At 40.8% G+C, this 15,634-nt stretch overlaps 2 protein-coding genes across 8 annotated transcripts in view; both read left to right on the forward strand.

Moving 5' to 3' along the window:
* Positions 1-2,973, forward strand: part of LOC118102577 (serine/threonine-protein phosphatase 2B catalytic subunit alpha isoform) — a 62,102-nt gene extending 59,129 nt beyond the window's left edge. For all 6 annotated transcript variants that reach the window (XM_035148859.2, XM_035148860.2, XM_035148861.2 and 3 more), the window contains one exon: positions 1,180-2,973. In XM_035148859.2, coding sequence (XP_035004750.1) covers positions 1,180-1,388 — 209 coding nt within the window. In that variant the 3' untranslated portion in view covers positions 1,389-2,973. The remainder of the gene's footprint in view (positions 1-1,179) is intronic.
* Positions 2,974-4,302: 1,329 nt separating this feature from the next.
* Positions 4,303-12,133, forward strand: LOC118102578 (flocculation protein FLO11). 2 transcript variants are annotated; one of them, XM_035148865.2, is made up of 14 exons: positions 4,303-4,579; positions 5,610-5,672; positions 7,239-7,319; positions 7,623-7,724; positions 7,930-8,055; positions 8,590-8,685; positions 8,854-8,943; positions 9,031-9,060; positions 9,149-9,175; positions 9,483-9,524; positions 9,661-9,759; positions 10,004-10,028; positions 10,125-10,207; positions 11,335-12,133. In XM_035148865.2, the coding sequence occupies exons 1-14, from the start codon at positions 4,318-4,320 to the stop codon at positions 11,346-11,348; spliced, it is 1,140 nt and encodes a 379-aa protein (XP_035004756.1). In that variant the 5' UTR covers positions 4,303-4,317; the 3' UTR covers positions 11,349-12,133. The 2 variants fall into 2 exon arrangements, with proteins under 2 accessions (XP_035004756.1, XP_035004757.1); XM_035148866.2 differs by lacking the exon at positions 7,930-8,055.
* Positions 12,134-15,634: the final 3,501 nt, after the last annotated feature.

The raw sequence follows: 15,634 nt of genomic DNA on the forward strand, positions 1-15,634 counted from the left end.
AGGTGTTCAGAAATGTGCTTGAGTCAAGATAATCTCTAATATCAGCCATTATTTGAACTCATATTTAATAAGAATGTGTCAGATTTACACTGAGACGGCATTTAGATGGACCTGTCATTACAGCATTTACTGATGGCACAGTGAAAACCTGTTGACCCAAATGCCAGGAGCGCCCCCTATAGATTAAGAAGGATTATTTAATCCTTTTGTCTCTCGAGTTTCAACATTTTCGGATAAATGGTGTTAAATGTGTTGTCGTTTCATAAAAATAAGCTGCATCATTTATATTGAGTGTTCATCAACATTCAAAATGTTAATTCTGTAAATATGTTCCACAATAAAAGCTGTTGTTGATTAAAATGATAACGATACATTTTGAAAAATTACATTATCAACTGAGGAGTTCGGCTTTATATATATATTTAGTGCAGCTGTATGTCACGTTGTGTGTGCTGCTGTTTTGTTCAGGTGAAGGAATAGTTTGACATTTTGGAAAAAATGCTTATTCGCGTCTTTGCCTACAATGAAATAAGAACATTGATGCAGTTCAATATGAGTCCAGAGTCGGCAGCTGCTGAGGTAACATCCAGCAAAAGGTAAAAGAGATTTATTACTACGACCTGCCAAGAAGTAGACCCTCTTTCAACACTATAGTAAACTATTTTGTCTTATTGTAAATTTTTTGGACAAAAACCTTTTTTAAAAAAACAATGTTTATAAGTTAGTTTTATACAGTGGGTGCTGTTAAGCAGATTTTGTTACCCTCAGGTAAAGCTAGGCTACATGTTTCCCCTTCATTTTAATATCTATGCTAAGCGGCTGCTGCCTTGTTCTCTGATTAAGAAAGTGAATAAGTGTTAAATGCATAAATGTCAAACCATTCCTTTTTACAGCGAGGTCTCTATGGACCATTATCATGCAGTTATTATAGTGTTCACAGGCCCCTCAGTTGCTCATTTTTCATGGTTGAATTGGCCGACAGCTCCTCAGAAAAACTCTATGTTGTAATTTTCTCAGTAAAATTATTCCATGAACTCAAACCAAGCTTAATCCAGTGACGTGTGGGTGAATGTGAGCAAGTGTGACCCCATTCTTTTAACTGTCTAGTCTGTCGTTTCTTAAAAACCACTCCTGATTTTCTTCACCCCCTTTTCTTACTTTTTTCTTCCATCTCAACAGCCATCAAGGGCTTCTCACCCCAGCACAAGATCACTAGCTTCGCGGAGGCCAAGGGCCTGGACCGCATCAACGAGCGAATGCCGCCGCGGCGAGACACGCTGCCCTCCGACGCCAGCCTCAACTCCCTCAACAAGGCCCTGTCCTCGGAGACCAACGGCACAGACGCCAAGGGGAGCACCAGCAGCAGCAGCGGCAGCAACATCCAGTGAGGGCCGGCAGCAGCAGGCGTCGCCTTGGCCGACAGAGCCGCCCCCTCATCTCGGCCCGCCACCGCAGAAAAGGGGCAGAGGGTGAAGGAGTGGAGGGGAGGCCTACGGCTCACACCTGGGGGGGACATGTCACTTGCTAGTCTTTGGTTATGCCTTCAAAATATTAGTTCATAGTCAAATCTGCTAAGTTATTGCCGGTTCACATTTCTGAACGCTCGGGCCTTGATTGTGCTTGATGCTTCACCACACCACAGTATGACAGAGAGAAGGAGACAGATGGATAGATAGATCCTAAAGGTGATTTCTTTTCTTTATATTTTTTTCCTCTTGAAAGACCCTTGCTCATTTACATCGAAACGGAAAGTCGTGTAACTTCTTACTAACTATTGTACGTTTACAAAAATACAGCACTAAAAAGGACGGAACATGAGATCATGTTTTTAACATATAAGGGTGTACAAACTAAATAAGGACTATTTATTGATAACTTTTTTTTTTTGCTACTCTTATAAAATAGCTCTGAAATTAATTAGGCAGTCTTAAAAAGAATGTTGCAATGTTGTCGAAATGCCAAATAATGGAACGTTTTATGGTTTTGTACATATTATGCTTACCTCAGGTTCTTTTGGTGTGTGCTTTGACCTGAATTTTTTCTGTATAATGGCTAAATAACTCTGTAATGAATAACTATTTTTCTTGAGTTTCATAACTGGAATTTACATTTACCTATCTATCATTTGCAAATATGTTTATTTTTTGTTTCTTTTTGGACAGGGGGAAGGGGGGGGGGGTTGCAGATTTATTGTGGCTTGCTGGAATTGAGTGTTAATTTTTTCTCTTTTTAAGTATTGCGAACAAAGTAAAAATAGAGAACCTATATTGTGTAAAGAAAAAAAAGAATACAATAAACTTAAAAGTGTCTGCCTATGCATGTTTTATAAAAATCAAACAGAGGACGTAGAAAATCTGAATACCTTGGCTGTGGAGGCCTGTTTTGAGATATATTGCGCTTTAGTGAACATATACTGGAAACGTATACCTGCATACTTTCAATTAACACCATGATGCTCTATGCCTTCAACTTCTTTTTGTAATTGAAGCATTTAATTATCTGAGATGGATGAGAAATCATATTTTTAACCTGCGCTTGTAAGTGCACACAGTCCAATTAAGCATGTTTGACAATTCTTGTGAGGTGTGTGGTTACATGTTGAACTCAAAAATGCATGATTAGCTGTTTGTGTCATATAACAGGTAAATCGAGTTTTGTTCAGTTTTTTGGTTAACGTGCCACAGGAAGTGTAATTTGATTATTGATTACTATTATTATTATTTGGAACTCTGCTTTGTATATCAGTTATAGGTTTGATACTGCTCAATACTTTAAGATGAAACCAGAAAAAAAAAAATACTTCAATCTTTTTTAAAGAACTGCTTAAGTGCCCAAGTAATTCACTACACGACATGAAGCCTTGCTTTTGTAATTTAACTTCAAAACTGTTGGCAGATGAGGCATGCACTTGCAACTATGAAAAGTATTTTATATAACTGTTCAATAAAAATGTGCATGAATTTCAACTTGAAATTAAGCTGTTTCTCCTGTCTGTGTGTGTGTGTGTGTCATCAAATACATATCCCACACAGTCCTTTCACAGCCTGTCACGTACACAAAGCCCTATTACAGAGCTCAGTGTTGTGGTGTTGATCGCAGGAAGTGGAGCTCGCCGTTGCCCATAATTCAAAAGGTTCCTCTCGCGCTCGATGATTGGCCAGTGTGTGGATGGGAAGCTGCAACAAAAGGTGTTTCCTCTTCATCAACCTTAGTGACTTCTTTGATTAAACTTCCAGGACAAAGCCAAGATTGGTTATATACCTGCACGTGTACCTGCACGAGAGAAAGATCTACGTGATTACAGGGTTCCTCTGCACATACATGTAGATTAGAGCTGAAATGTTAGTTTTGTATTTTATAGTTTATAGAATAACTCTCAATCTCCATAGACCTAAATAGTAAATATTAGTATTAATGACCACTCACAGCTCAGTTTTGCCATTCACACATTCATACAGTGCATCTATGTACGGCACTTTATCACACATCACTCACACACTCAGCCATCGGGGCCAATTTGGGCTTCAGTGTCTCGCCCAAGGACACTTTGACATATGGGATTAGGGAGACTGGGATCGAACTGCTGACCTTTTGGTTCGTGGACGACCTCTCCAGCCACAGCCGCCCCAACGTGATTACCAAAGTATCAATCAAAGATAAGAAAATAAAGTTATTTCAATTCACTTATTTAAGTTTCTTTTTTTAGGGATAATCCAACTTTCTCCGTTAATAAAATACCAACTAAAAGTAAAATCTCTAAAGTAACTTCATAAGCAAACAAAGCAGCTCAGGCTCCCTTCAAGGTCTCTTCAACTGGAATCAAACACAGTGTTCAAATCACCTCAAATCCAAGGAAGTAAACTGACATCCTGTTTTGTTTTCTTTTTCAGTGCAGGGGGGAGGAGGGCTAGTACAGTCAGGGCGATATCAGGACAGATTGTCAGAGAGACGCTGAAATAACAGCTTGTATTTGATATTTCTATCAAACTACAGTCCTGGGAACTCTGCTTTAAGGCCTTTATTATCTGCAGTGTCTTATATGACTCATGAGTCAAACCCGTTCAGTCACATGGGAAAATGCGACTATTTTATTTTTGTAAGATTGTTGGTGCATGCATGTGTGTGTGTGTGTGTGTTATCCCAAAGTTTATCATGTCAAATCTTGTTAATGTTTTTTTCTTTATTTTAGCATATGATTATTCACAATGTATTTGGTTGACGTCCTTTCTCTCAGTGCCCAGGACTCAGACTGTTGAGTCTCCTCCCAACTGGTCAAGTTGTGTCAGAGCAGGAAAAAATAAGTGATGGGAGTTGGCGATGCATTCAAATAAACCCACTTTACGTCAGGAAGGGAAGCCGGTGTATTTCCTCCCCCCCTCCTTCTTTATCTGCAGCCAGGGCCAAAATAAGCATCGGCAGCAGAGCGCCCGAGGCTCGGACACCTTCTTTCCCACTGGCCACTGCACTGTTTCTGAGTCCGAGGGCGAAGTCAGAGGGGTCCACGGCAGCAGAATCACCATGAAGACCACCATGGTTCTTGTGCTCCTTCTGCTCGCGTCTGTCCACGTCTCCACAGAAGGTAGGGACACCAGTCAAACTGATTTTGTCCTGGAACATATGAAGTTAAGATTTCACAGAAGTGAGGGCCCTCACAGGTCCCCTGGACTGAGATCAGTTTGTTTCAGCCTTTTGTCTGTGTCACATGGGGAGATTTAAATTTTTTTTTAAAGGAGAGTCTATTACTTTATTGTGTTGGAACATTTCCACATTTAGGATTTTCTATTGAATTTCTATTGATCGTTCATGTTGTCGTGAGACTTAAAAACATCTTTTCTTTCTTTTTTTTAAATGTGCAGCAGTAATAACTCAGATTGATGATGTTTTTCTTGTTCTCATGTAAACTGGTTTGGTATGTACAAAGATAAAGATCACTTGTTCAAAAGACACTTTGAACATGACCTCGGAGACATCCACTCATACAGTGTGTTTCCGGGCTAAGATAAGGTGCGTGTGTGTGTGTGTGTGCGTGCGTGCGTGCGTGTGTGTGTGTGTGTGTGTGCGTTGAACTGTCCTCTATGTACTAACAAGTTAGAAAAAGATGACATTGTTTGGCCATATTTAGTCAAACTGACAGAAAATATGTTTTCATGAAGCACAAATCTAAACCTAAAGTGCCAGAGTGACAGCTGAGGGTCAGAATAAAGAGGGGGGGAGGGCGGCTCGTGATTTGTTTGTTTTCCTTGTGCGGAGCCAAAAGAACCTCTAACTGTTCTGCTCTGGGCAGATAGGTGATCTAACTGCAGATAGCCAGTGGGAACCAAGCTGCCCCCCTCTCTCACAGAGACGGCACAGCATTGTCCTGAGGCCCGAGACGTCCCATCTGGCCGCAAATCTGCTTCCAGTGTTTTAGGCTGTAAACAACTGGAGGAAACACCCTCACCCGGGCTGCTGCTCGGCCCAGCAGAGCCCGTGAGCGTGAGACCCCAGGCGCCTGAGATCAGTCCACAAGCTCTTAATAAATAGTCAAGAGAAGGGTTTTTTAACACAGCTCTTCAGACAATGATGCAAGTGGTTTCCATTGAGCTCACACTTGTGTTTCTGCTCCACAGAAGAGACAGAAGAGAAACCCGCTGGGCAAGCTCCAGTACAGCCAACGATAAAGATGGAAACAGGTGAGTTCATGCGATTGTGGAGGTGGAGAGGGTTGCCCACTAACTGGAATGTCGGCAGGTTGAACCCCAAGTTGCCCCTGATGGAAAAGTGTCTCGTAAATACCGTCCATTTTACCTTTTTATTAAAAGCAACAGTTCCAACCCTAAAACATAATTATTGACTCTGACAAGATAAATATCGCTCTCATGTTTCTTGCTAACTGACTATGACTCACCCTAAAGGATGATTAAAGAACTTTATTTAACACTCACACAGAAGTGTTTGTGACTTGGTTCTTTAGTCTTGACTGACTTGAAAACATTTCCACACCTGGTCCGAAATATTTGTTTTGAACAGTAATTCCTGAGATTTCTCTGATTCCTGACTTGAGACTCAAAATACTTGACTTGGACTTATCTCAAACCAGGGTGGGGCCAGGGGGGCACTGGTCCAGCTGAAATTTGATTGGTCCCTGCAGTGCCCCATCCTGTCAGTAGGCTCCTTTTTAATTATTAATTTAATTATCTAGTAAAATTATTTATTTTTAAGCTTTTTTGGAGTAATGTTCTTAAACGAGGAACAGTTTTCACAATATATTCAATGACGTGGCTTTGCTGAAAGCTATAGAGCTTAACAGTACACAAGGAATTACTTAATTGTGCACCTGACTGGATCAGGAATTGTGCGTGAATGTTGGACATATATTTGGCCCTTCTGTGTAAATTGTGGCCCCTTCATGGCCCCTCATTCAGAGAAATCCTAGATCCACCACTGTCTTAAACTCATCACAGGACTCAAGACACGGTGCTTGTTCTGTAGTACGTGAACCTTTTAACTGGACTTACTTGATATTTGCTCTGAAATACATGTGTCCTGACTTCGACTTGTTTCAAATGACCTGAAGGTCTCAAGACCACTTGCGACTCGCTCTGAAACACTGGAGACTTGACTGGGACATTCCCTGCTCTTTGTTTCCTGACGAGGATAATGGAGCCAGACAGAGCTGCATGTGGTCGCAGGGAAAACGTGCACTAATTGACTCCGGCTCAGCTCTGGTGTGAAATATGTGCGCTGGGTGTGCAGCTGACAGCAGTGAAGACAGGAAGCTGGGCCACACAGGACAGGGGGAGACAACAATGGTGTGTCTGGGACCGGATGCAGCTTCAATCTGCTGCGGGGCTTCAAGCAGAGGATATCCACCTCAACACGCCACCACCACCTCCACAGCCATGTTGACATCTCCCACGTCTGACACTTGGAGCGAGGGCACATCTTTGTCTCCGGCCTTTAAAGCTGTGCCAAACAGGAATAATGCAAATACACGACTTTGAGCCTTAAATAGAGAACCTATCCTTGGAAGTGTTTCACACGCACAAGCTGACGCTGGTGCTTTTCACGATGGAAGTATTTTGAGTTCCTGGAGTTGCTTTGCTTTGGAAAAGTGCACTTTGACCTCAAACCGTGAGGATGTCGAGCATAAGATTTCACCTTTCAAATCTCTTGTTTTAACTTCAGACACAAGTGGTTACCAGCTGCATGACAACATGACACGTGTGTAAACTGACACTCGTGTTTCTGCTTCACAGATTCGCCAACTAAGTCAGTCACCAAACATAACAACACGCAAGATCAGACGACACAACCGCCAGTGATCATAACCAGAGCAGGTGAGTACATGTGTGTTAAAACAATGCTTCTACATACAGGAAACACCTGGTAACAAGCACCAGGTCTGTGGCGATAGAACCTTTTCCATAGATACCAATGATGTGTATTTTGTATTATTTACTTGCTCTGTTTTTTAACCAACATTAATGTGTTTGAGCATATTTAACAACACCATATGAGTAAAATGTACAATAAAAATATTATTATTGAGACTGTAAATAGTGAGAAACATCTTGTTTGACTCAGTCAATATAACAACCAGCACTTTATTCATTAAATTCCCCTGTTGTTGTTTTTTCAAGGACGCACTGAGACTCCAGCGCAGACCACCGTGAAGCCCACTCTACCTGCAGCTGCAGCTACGTCCCACAAAGCTGTGGCCAATGCTTTCCTGCACATTCAAAGTTAGAAAAATTTATGCTGCTTGTACTGTAAAGAGCTTAGATTGGTTGTTAAGACTGGAAAAGTTTCTCATAAATACCGTCCATTTTACCTTTATATTAAAAGCAACAGTTTCAACTTTCAGGAAACATAATTATTTACTCTGACAAGATAAATATCGCTCTCATGTTTCTTGCTAACTGACTATGAAGCCCACTTCTCCTGCAGTTACAGCTGCAGCTACAACTACAGTTACAGCTGCAGCTACAACTACAGCTACAGCTGCAGCTGCAGCTACGTCCCACAAAGCTGTGACCACTGCTTCTCCGGTTGATCCCAACAAGCGCACTCAAAGTTAGAAAAATTTATTTTGCATGTATTTTTATTTGGATGGTGATGATACAAATCTGTGTGGAAATGTATTGGAGAGTTTCAGTTTAGAAACAAGTGCTATTGCAAAGTTATCCTCGTTGCACAATTGGGTCAATATCCCATAAATGAAACTAGAATAGCGTAATAGAGTAGAGCATCCTCCTCCACCAAGGACCAGCAGTCTCCATTTTTTCCTTATTTGCAGCAAATTGCACACACTCATAATTATCAGTCCCATAAATATGCCTGATTATTTTCATCCAGATCCATGAATCATTCTCTAAGAAACCAACACAAACGTTGTGAAATGCTCACAATGTTAAAGAAAATGATGGCGGACGTAATTAGTTCAACATCACATCACATCCATTACGTCACAACTAAGCCTTCTTGTTTCTGAGTGAGACAGAGTAATACAAAAAAAAGGTCATTTTAAAAAAAGCAAAGTAACAAAGTACTGCCCCAGATTTGTTTTAAATATTTAAACTAGCTTTATCTTTTCCTTTTGTTGTTTAGGTGTGAAAAATGACACTCCTGAGCCGAGGTCTTCCCAGACTCCAACCCCGAGCCTCCACCCAAAGACCGAGATGCATGTCACGTCACTCAGTACAGGTAGGTAACCATCCATTTATGATTGTTGATGAAGTTATCTGTTTTCATGAAAGCAAGGTGCGCTGATGCTGGATGTCAAGTTTGTTTTTAGTGAATACTATTGGTCATAGTAGGTTTTGTTATATGATTTTTTTATATTTAGGATTTCTTTTTTCTTTTGTCTATTAGCTATGAAAAAGGAAACTGTGGAGCCGAGATCTTCTCCAACTCTGAAACCAAGCAACCGCCCTGAGACAAGTGAGACTTCATCTGATCAAGGTAAAACATCATAAGTGATCCGTTTCACTGGTGTGATGTGATGTGTGATGATGCCGATTGAGACTGTGCTTGTATCTGAACCCTTAGGACACAATCAACAATCAAAACCAGGCAAAGGTACGAATCGAACGTCTTCTCGTTGTCAGATGATTCACAGCATTTTAACTTTGAATCAAATTAACATACTGATCCATGTTGTCTGCAGGCACCAGTACTCCTGTCCCAGATACAGGTAAATCATATACACACATTATCTTCCTCCATGTCTTTACCTTTATATATATTTATGTATATTAAGATTTAAATAAAGATGAATAAGGCTAACATTATATACCATATGATTTCTATCACTGTCTGTGAGCTGGTTTACTCTATAATATTTGATCAAGAAAGAAAATGCTGAAGAGAAAGCTGTTGTTGAGTTTTTTCTGTGCTCACATACGTGGTTTTTCTGCACATGAAGCCATGATTGAAGAAGCAATGTAGATAGTTAATAAGTAGTTTTTCGGTCTGTAATCTAAAACCTTTTGTCTTGAAAGGTTCTCAGACAGGGAGTGATGTGAAAGAGCCGCTCAAATCAGGTGAATTCTACCAAACTGACACTGAACCGTACAGAACCGACCTGAAATCTGCTCACACAACAGAAACACTCATTATTTTTTAAATTTCATTTGGTGTTCATTGTATCTGCTTGATCTTCCCCTGTTTTCCCCACAGACAAAAGGCTGTGCTGGTTGGCACTGCCCGCCCTCCTGGCCGTAGCTGCCGCCGCCATCTTCTTCAAGTTCAGAAGCAAGAGAATCAACGACCACTCAGGTACATGGAGTAGTAGACTTTACCGTGTACTCATGTCATATACACGGCCTCTAATGTATGAGTTTTAAGTGTCTTATTGATTTGGTTACAATCATTTCAACTGGAATGACACTCAGTAGAGCGCATATCTCCGCCAAGGCCCAACAGCCCCTTATATTCAATCAAGCTGCGCCAACTTTCACACACTCATCATATCAGTCCCCTAGATATACCTGATTGTCTCTTCTCTTCTTCTCTTCTCCAGAAAACATTGACAATGGCACTGAGAAGTAAGTTTGATCTTTATCATCACATGCTGCCTGTATAAACCTGTGTGAACAAGCAAAGCATCCTCCTCCCTCCTGTGTCTCTCTGACTCTCCACAGCGCATCCTTCCAGAGCAGGCCCGAGAGCAGCAAAGATGGCGTCATGCTCCTCGGGGTGAAGTCATGCGTCGGGGAGGAAAACGGTGAGCTGCCCTCCGTCCATTTCCCGCGAGATTTCCTCCGCAGTTCCTTCTGTTTCGCGCATTCTTCCATGCCTGGGTTAAAAAGCTGTTTCTCCAGACGCAGATCTGCAGCGACGTGCAGGGAAGTCACAGGCTTTTAATATCTCATTGTGCTGTGTGGGCTTCTGGGCCTGTAGCTGGGTAACAGAAGGTGTTTCCTGTGATTCTGGGCCCTCCGCCCTCCAGCAAGCAGCAGGGCTTGAAAGATAGTCACTTCCCAACATAAACACAGATTATTTTGGATAGGGGCTATTGTGTGGCCTGTAAATGTCAGCGTGGACCAGACGCTGCAGGCGTGTGCACGTATGGCGGTGGGGTGAATGCACGTGCACATCCACGCGTGAACCGACTCAGTGTACCCCTTAACCCCACCAATTAAAAAAACTAAATCTGGCCACTAAACGTTCTACCTTCCTTCCCTAATACAATCAGTCCTGAAATACTGGGCTGAGAGCTTCCCAGGGAAGTGGAGTCATGCAAGAGGAATGTTACGGAGGAAAAAAGTGTTTATGTTGTTCCACACTATTGCTGGATTTCTCTGGATGTAGCTTTTGGAATCCTAACGGGACTTGTCAGGAATCTATGTCTGCACAGATAAGACTGTAAAATCCCACGCCCATGAACTAGAACTTCTGCCAAAAATACATGCTAACTTCACCTGTGGTGGATCGAGGGCACTTCAGGGGCCAATGAGACTTCAGCTGGGGCCAGTGCCCCTGGCCCCGCCCCTGGATCATCCCCTGAACTGAATCTATTTTTATTTTGTATTGAAATAAACATATATATATATATACAAGAAATAGTTAAGAACAGAGATGTACAAGAAAAAAAATAATAATCATCATCGTGAATTCAATTTTGAAATTTTTTTTTTTTTTAAAGCTTAAAAAACAGTCTTCCCTATTTGGAATGTAAGATTATTTAGCTTCATGTACTTTGGTGTCTTTATAACTGGTTTCAGATCATTTTCAGTTCCTTCACAATTCAGAATTCATTTATTTTTATTTCTCAGATACATTTCAGACTTTTCCTGTGGTGTTATCCTCATGTGGTTTCCCCACTTACCTCTGTTGCTATGTGTGTTTCAGCGGCTACAAGATAGAAGAAAACTGGAGGGTGGAAACATGAAGATCAGCCAGAGGATGAGTCACATCTGTCCCCCACGTACTGATCTAGTGGAGGAGCAGCTTAGATGCTTTCATTTTAGTTTGTGAAACATAGTGTTGTGTGGAGCAGAGACGTGTGGAGCAGTGGTTTTCATGTATGATTCTGTATGCTGACAGCAGTTCGATGGAGCAGTGGGCGTGACTGTGATGATGAATCTCAGAGTAGGTGAACTTGTTGTGGTGAATGCTGGGCTACATTCTCAGTATACTGTTGACTCAAACCTGCAAAAGTACAGCTGCATCACTCATTTCTGTCCAAAACATGTTTCCTGTACAGTGCACTGACCTCAGATCTGTCACATATTTGATGTAATGAGTGTCTGTTTCATAGTTTTAGAATTATCCGTCGGTTTTGAATATAGTCTGTGTGTGAGTAGTGAGGGGAGTGAGTGAGTGAGTGAGTGAGTGAGTGAGTGAGTGAGTGAGTGTGTGTGTGTGTGTGTGTGTGTGTGTGTGTGTGTGTGTGTGTGTGTGTGTGTGTGTGTGTCTGTCAGTCATTCAATATCACCAAACGACTAACGGCCTACAGTCTAGCGATGCACAACAGACTCTAGGTATTAAGAAGAGTTTTAGAGTTACGTAATTACGTTTTTTCAGTAAATACACATTCAATCATACAATGAATTAGCAACAGGTTTGTATTTTAAAGACACTGGAACTGCTTCATATCGTGAATTTCTTGTTCAAGCTCAATTTCCTGAATAAATCACTAAAAAAAAGATTTTTGAAATTATCTTTGGTTATTTGTTTGTTAGTTTGCACAGGATAGACTGAAATACTGAATCCAGATATTGTTTTACAAAGAGATAACAACATGTTGTGGGTCCAGGAATGACCTTATTGTGACCCTTTATTGTGATGATAGCTTTTTATTGCATTTGTTAGTTTGTTTTGATATTTCCTCTGGAGAACAAGTTGTAATTGTCTTTTTAGTTTCACAAGATCTGCTATATTATTATTATTATTATTGTGGAAGCATCTTTCTATCTAAGTATAAATAAAGAGAAGAATAAATGAATACATAAATAAATATAGTTGCATTGCATTCATGTATTTATTTCTACTTTTTTATTTAATCATTTCTTCATTTATTTCTTTATGCGTTAACACATTTAATTATTTATTTAGTTCTACATTCATTTATTGGTTCTGATGTCATTTTTTGTCCTTCATATCTTTCAACAGTTATTTAATGACATGGTGTAGTGATATGATGAAGTAAATCATTAACCTCATAACATATTTTCATTTTCAGTGATTAACCACTAGAGGGTGCAGTAAGTCAACACAAAACAGAGCCAGCCCTGGTTCGGCCTTCACTTCCTCAGTCAGTGTTCATCACAGGGAGGTTGCATGAGGTTGTGAACAGAGGAGTGAGACGTAGTGAACCAGTGTTAAACTCTCTCTCTCTGTGCTGCTGCTCAATCTCCATAAAATCACATCCATAAAGAGCTGGATGCATGAATTCATATTTAGGTAGAATAAAATCTATTTCTAATGGAATGGCTCATTCTTCGTGGTTAAGCATTTGAGTGACCTTTGCCATTTTGCAGCCATGGCCTCCATTTTGAATCGATTCCCACAGTGTTATTGGCTTCGGTTCTATCCGTGGCCTTTGTAAGTTGACACTGGGCAACGGCTTCGACTGTGGGCATGCGTCCACCAAAGAGACAGCGAGCAGATTGGCAGCAGCCAAATCACACACAACTATTATGCCTCACCAGCTGTGGCATCGGCTGAGTTACAGGATGACATGCCTGCTTCCTTCAGCTTCACTCAAAGTGTTAAGCCTCACTTTTTATTATGACAAATACCTTCTCATCTACCATCAGGGTGTTTTCTGTTTCTTTGTGTCGCTGCAACCACTGCACGCTTCAAAAAAAACGGATGGAAGTGATCACCACATGGAAAATCTGTAAATCGGTCATGTTTGCAGCACAGCAATAAAAATGCACAGTATAACTCAATGGAAATCTGCAGAAAACATCATTTAAGTTAAAGTTAATATTTCCACCCGATTACTGGATGCTTAAATTGTCTTGAACCCATGGCTGTAGATACTGTGCATGCCCTGTTTTCACTGACTTTATATCATTAAATTTGACAGATGTGGATTTGCACGGTGGCCCTGAGAGCAGGTTTTCCATTTGCTGTGCACGTGTAGTCAAATTGATGAAGATGTTTTTATTGTAGTGTGCTGAGCTCTCAGGGCCACCATAAATCTGTGGTGTGAATGCAATGGTACGTGTCTCTCAATAGATCCCATAGGTTTCAGATGGTCTTATATTAAATGCTCCTTATATCTTATATTAAACTATGATTCTGTCATTACTGGGCACTTGATGGTTGCATTATATCACCACAATTCTGAGGGACCTCCCCTGAAGAGAAATGACAAGACAAATAATGAAAAGCAAGACATTACAATACAAAACATCCACTAAAACAATAACACAATAAAACACCATCAAACAGCTGTTCAGTTGTGTTGAGCTAAAAGTGCAATATCTTTAAAAATACTAAATGTTATAATAAATGAGTTAAATAGTTCATAGTTCATCATGTATATCTGTAAATGATGGTGTGTAAGACCTGCAGGATTTTCCCTCTACATGCAACCACCAGCTATTTTCCATGAGAAATGCAACTCAGCAAAAAAAAAAAGTCTCCTGTTGTTAAGTTACATGGGGGGGGGAGTCACTGTGTGCAACAACCAGCTCATTTCACATGTCAGCCTGCAATACCAGGGGTCTTGACCAGGGATAACGGGGTTCATCTGAATAGCGGTGGATTAGTAACCTGAAACACGACATCTCTCCGCCTCATTCAGGGAAACAGGGAGTTGGCGCATGGAACGAATTCACCAGCAGATTTTGGTCGACTTGTTTTACCACCAGGGAGTGAAGGTCACACAAGCAGAGGTGCTCCTCACCTCCAGCCTGGTCTCTGCTCCCACGGGGAGAGAGAGGAACTCACATGACCTTTATTCAACTAGTGAGATCCATAGTCCTTATTAAACTCACACTGAAAACATGTATCAGCCTGCACATTGATCTTACAGGGATCTTACAGTTGCTGTAAACACGTTGGTGTGAATTGCAGAATGATTTCATGCAAAAATCCCTATTTCTGAACTTTGTGCACCAAAATATATCATTTGTATTGCTTACATTATTGTTGGGACAGTTGCATTCTGCAAACTATTGTACAATTAGAAGTGTTTTGACTTGTTGTGTCCAAAAGGATTTTCATTCTGATGAATCTGCTGCAGTTAACATTGCTCATGCATGTGTAGCCTACATCTGCAACAGACAACAGTTTGGTATGCCCAGTTAACCCACATTGCTGTAACAGTATAGCATCTGCAGATAGGAGCAGACACTAAAACTTTTTGGATTCTTTTCTTTTACCGAAAATAAGTTTTAAATATCAAATTGAAACTCACGCTCTGTGTTTCCGATTTATTCACCACATTAAAACTTTGCTGTAATTTGCAGCTTTACTTGGTTGACCTGCGTTCTGCAGACATCATTTTAAACACGTAATGATCCAGTTCGCTGCTTGTTAAGACTTGTTAAGTCTTTTTGTCACAGTACAATGTAGGCTGCTGAGATGTGAAAGAAAGATTTCGCAGCATTTATAGTGACCTTGTTAATTCTACATGAAGTGAGGTCAAGACCTCATTAAAAACCCTGTCATGGTGAATGTGACACTTTCGACAGCACAGTTTACAAACCACACAGTTGTCAACCCTTATGTGTATATATATATATATATGTATATATTAAATTCACTATTAAACTGCTATAAGGAAACGTCTGCACACGTACACCCTGCACAGAGTGCATCATTTGCACCTTTTAGCCTAAATGCTTACATTATTATCTTGTGCTTTTTCACATGAATTTAACAGCCTCGTTCCGCAAAAGAAGTAACACCAGCTAAAGCATGTGACTTTTTTTTCTGAGGCATATCCAGTTCTCCCCATGTGACTGTCAGAGGGCTCTCTCTCTCTCTCTCTCTCTCTCTCTCTCTCTCTCCCCTCTCTCTCTCTCTCTCTCTCTCTCTCTCTCTCTCTCTCTCTCTCTCTCTCTCTCTCTCTCACTGGATTCCATTACCCTTAAGCCAGCAGAGCTGCATGCTGGGGGTGAAGTGGAGCGGATCCAGTTACTGGGAGAACATTTCTCTTGAGACAGTGTATGATGAGGGATAAACTGCTGAC

This window comes from Hippoglossus stenolepis, chromosome 23 (assembly GCF_022539355.2).
Source record: "Hippoglossus stenolepis isolate QCI-W04-F060 chromosome 23, HSTE1.2, whole genome shotgun sequence".
NCBI lineage: Eukaryota > Metazoa > Chordata > Actinopteri > Pleuronectiformes > Pleuronectidae > Hippoglossus > Hippoglossus stenolepis.

What these genes read in the sequence shown, in the direction of transcription:
- LOC118102578 (XM_035148865.2), top strand. Translation starts at nt 4,318, where the DNA reads ATGCATTCAAATAAACCCACTTTACGTCAGGAAGGGAAGCCGGTGTAT. An exon ending in TCCCAACAAGCGCACTCAAA is followed by an intron (nt 8,056 to 8,589) that starts GTTAGAAAAATT and finishes TTTGTTGTTTAG; the next exon opens with GTGTGAAAAATGACACTCCT. An exon ending in GAAAGAGCCGCTCAAATCAG is followed by an intron (nt 9,525 to 9,660) that starts GTGAATTCTACC and finishes TTTTCCCCACAG; the next exon opens with ACAAAAGGCTGTGCTGGTTG.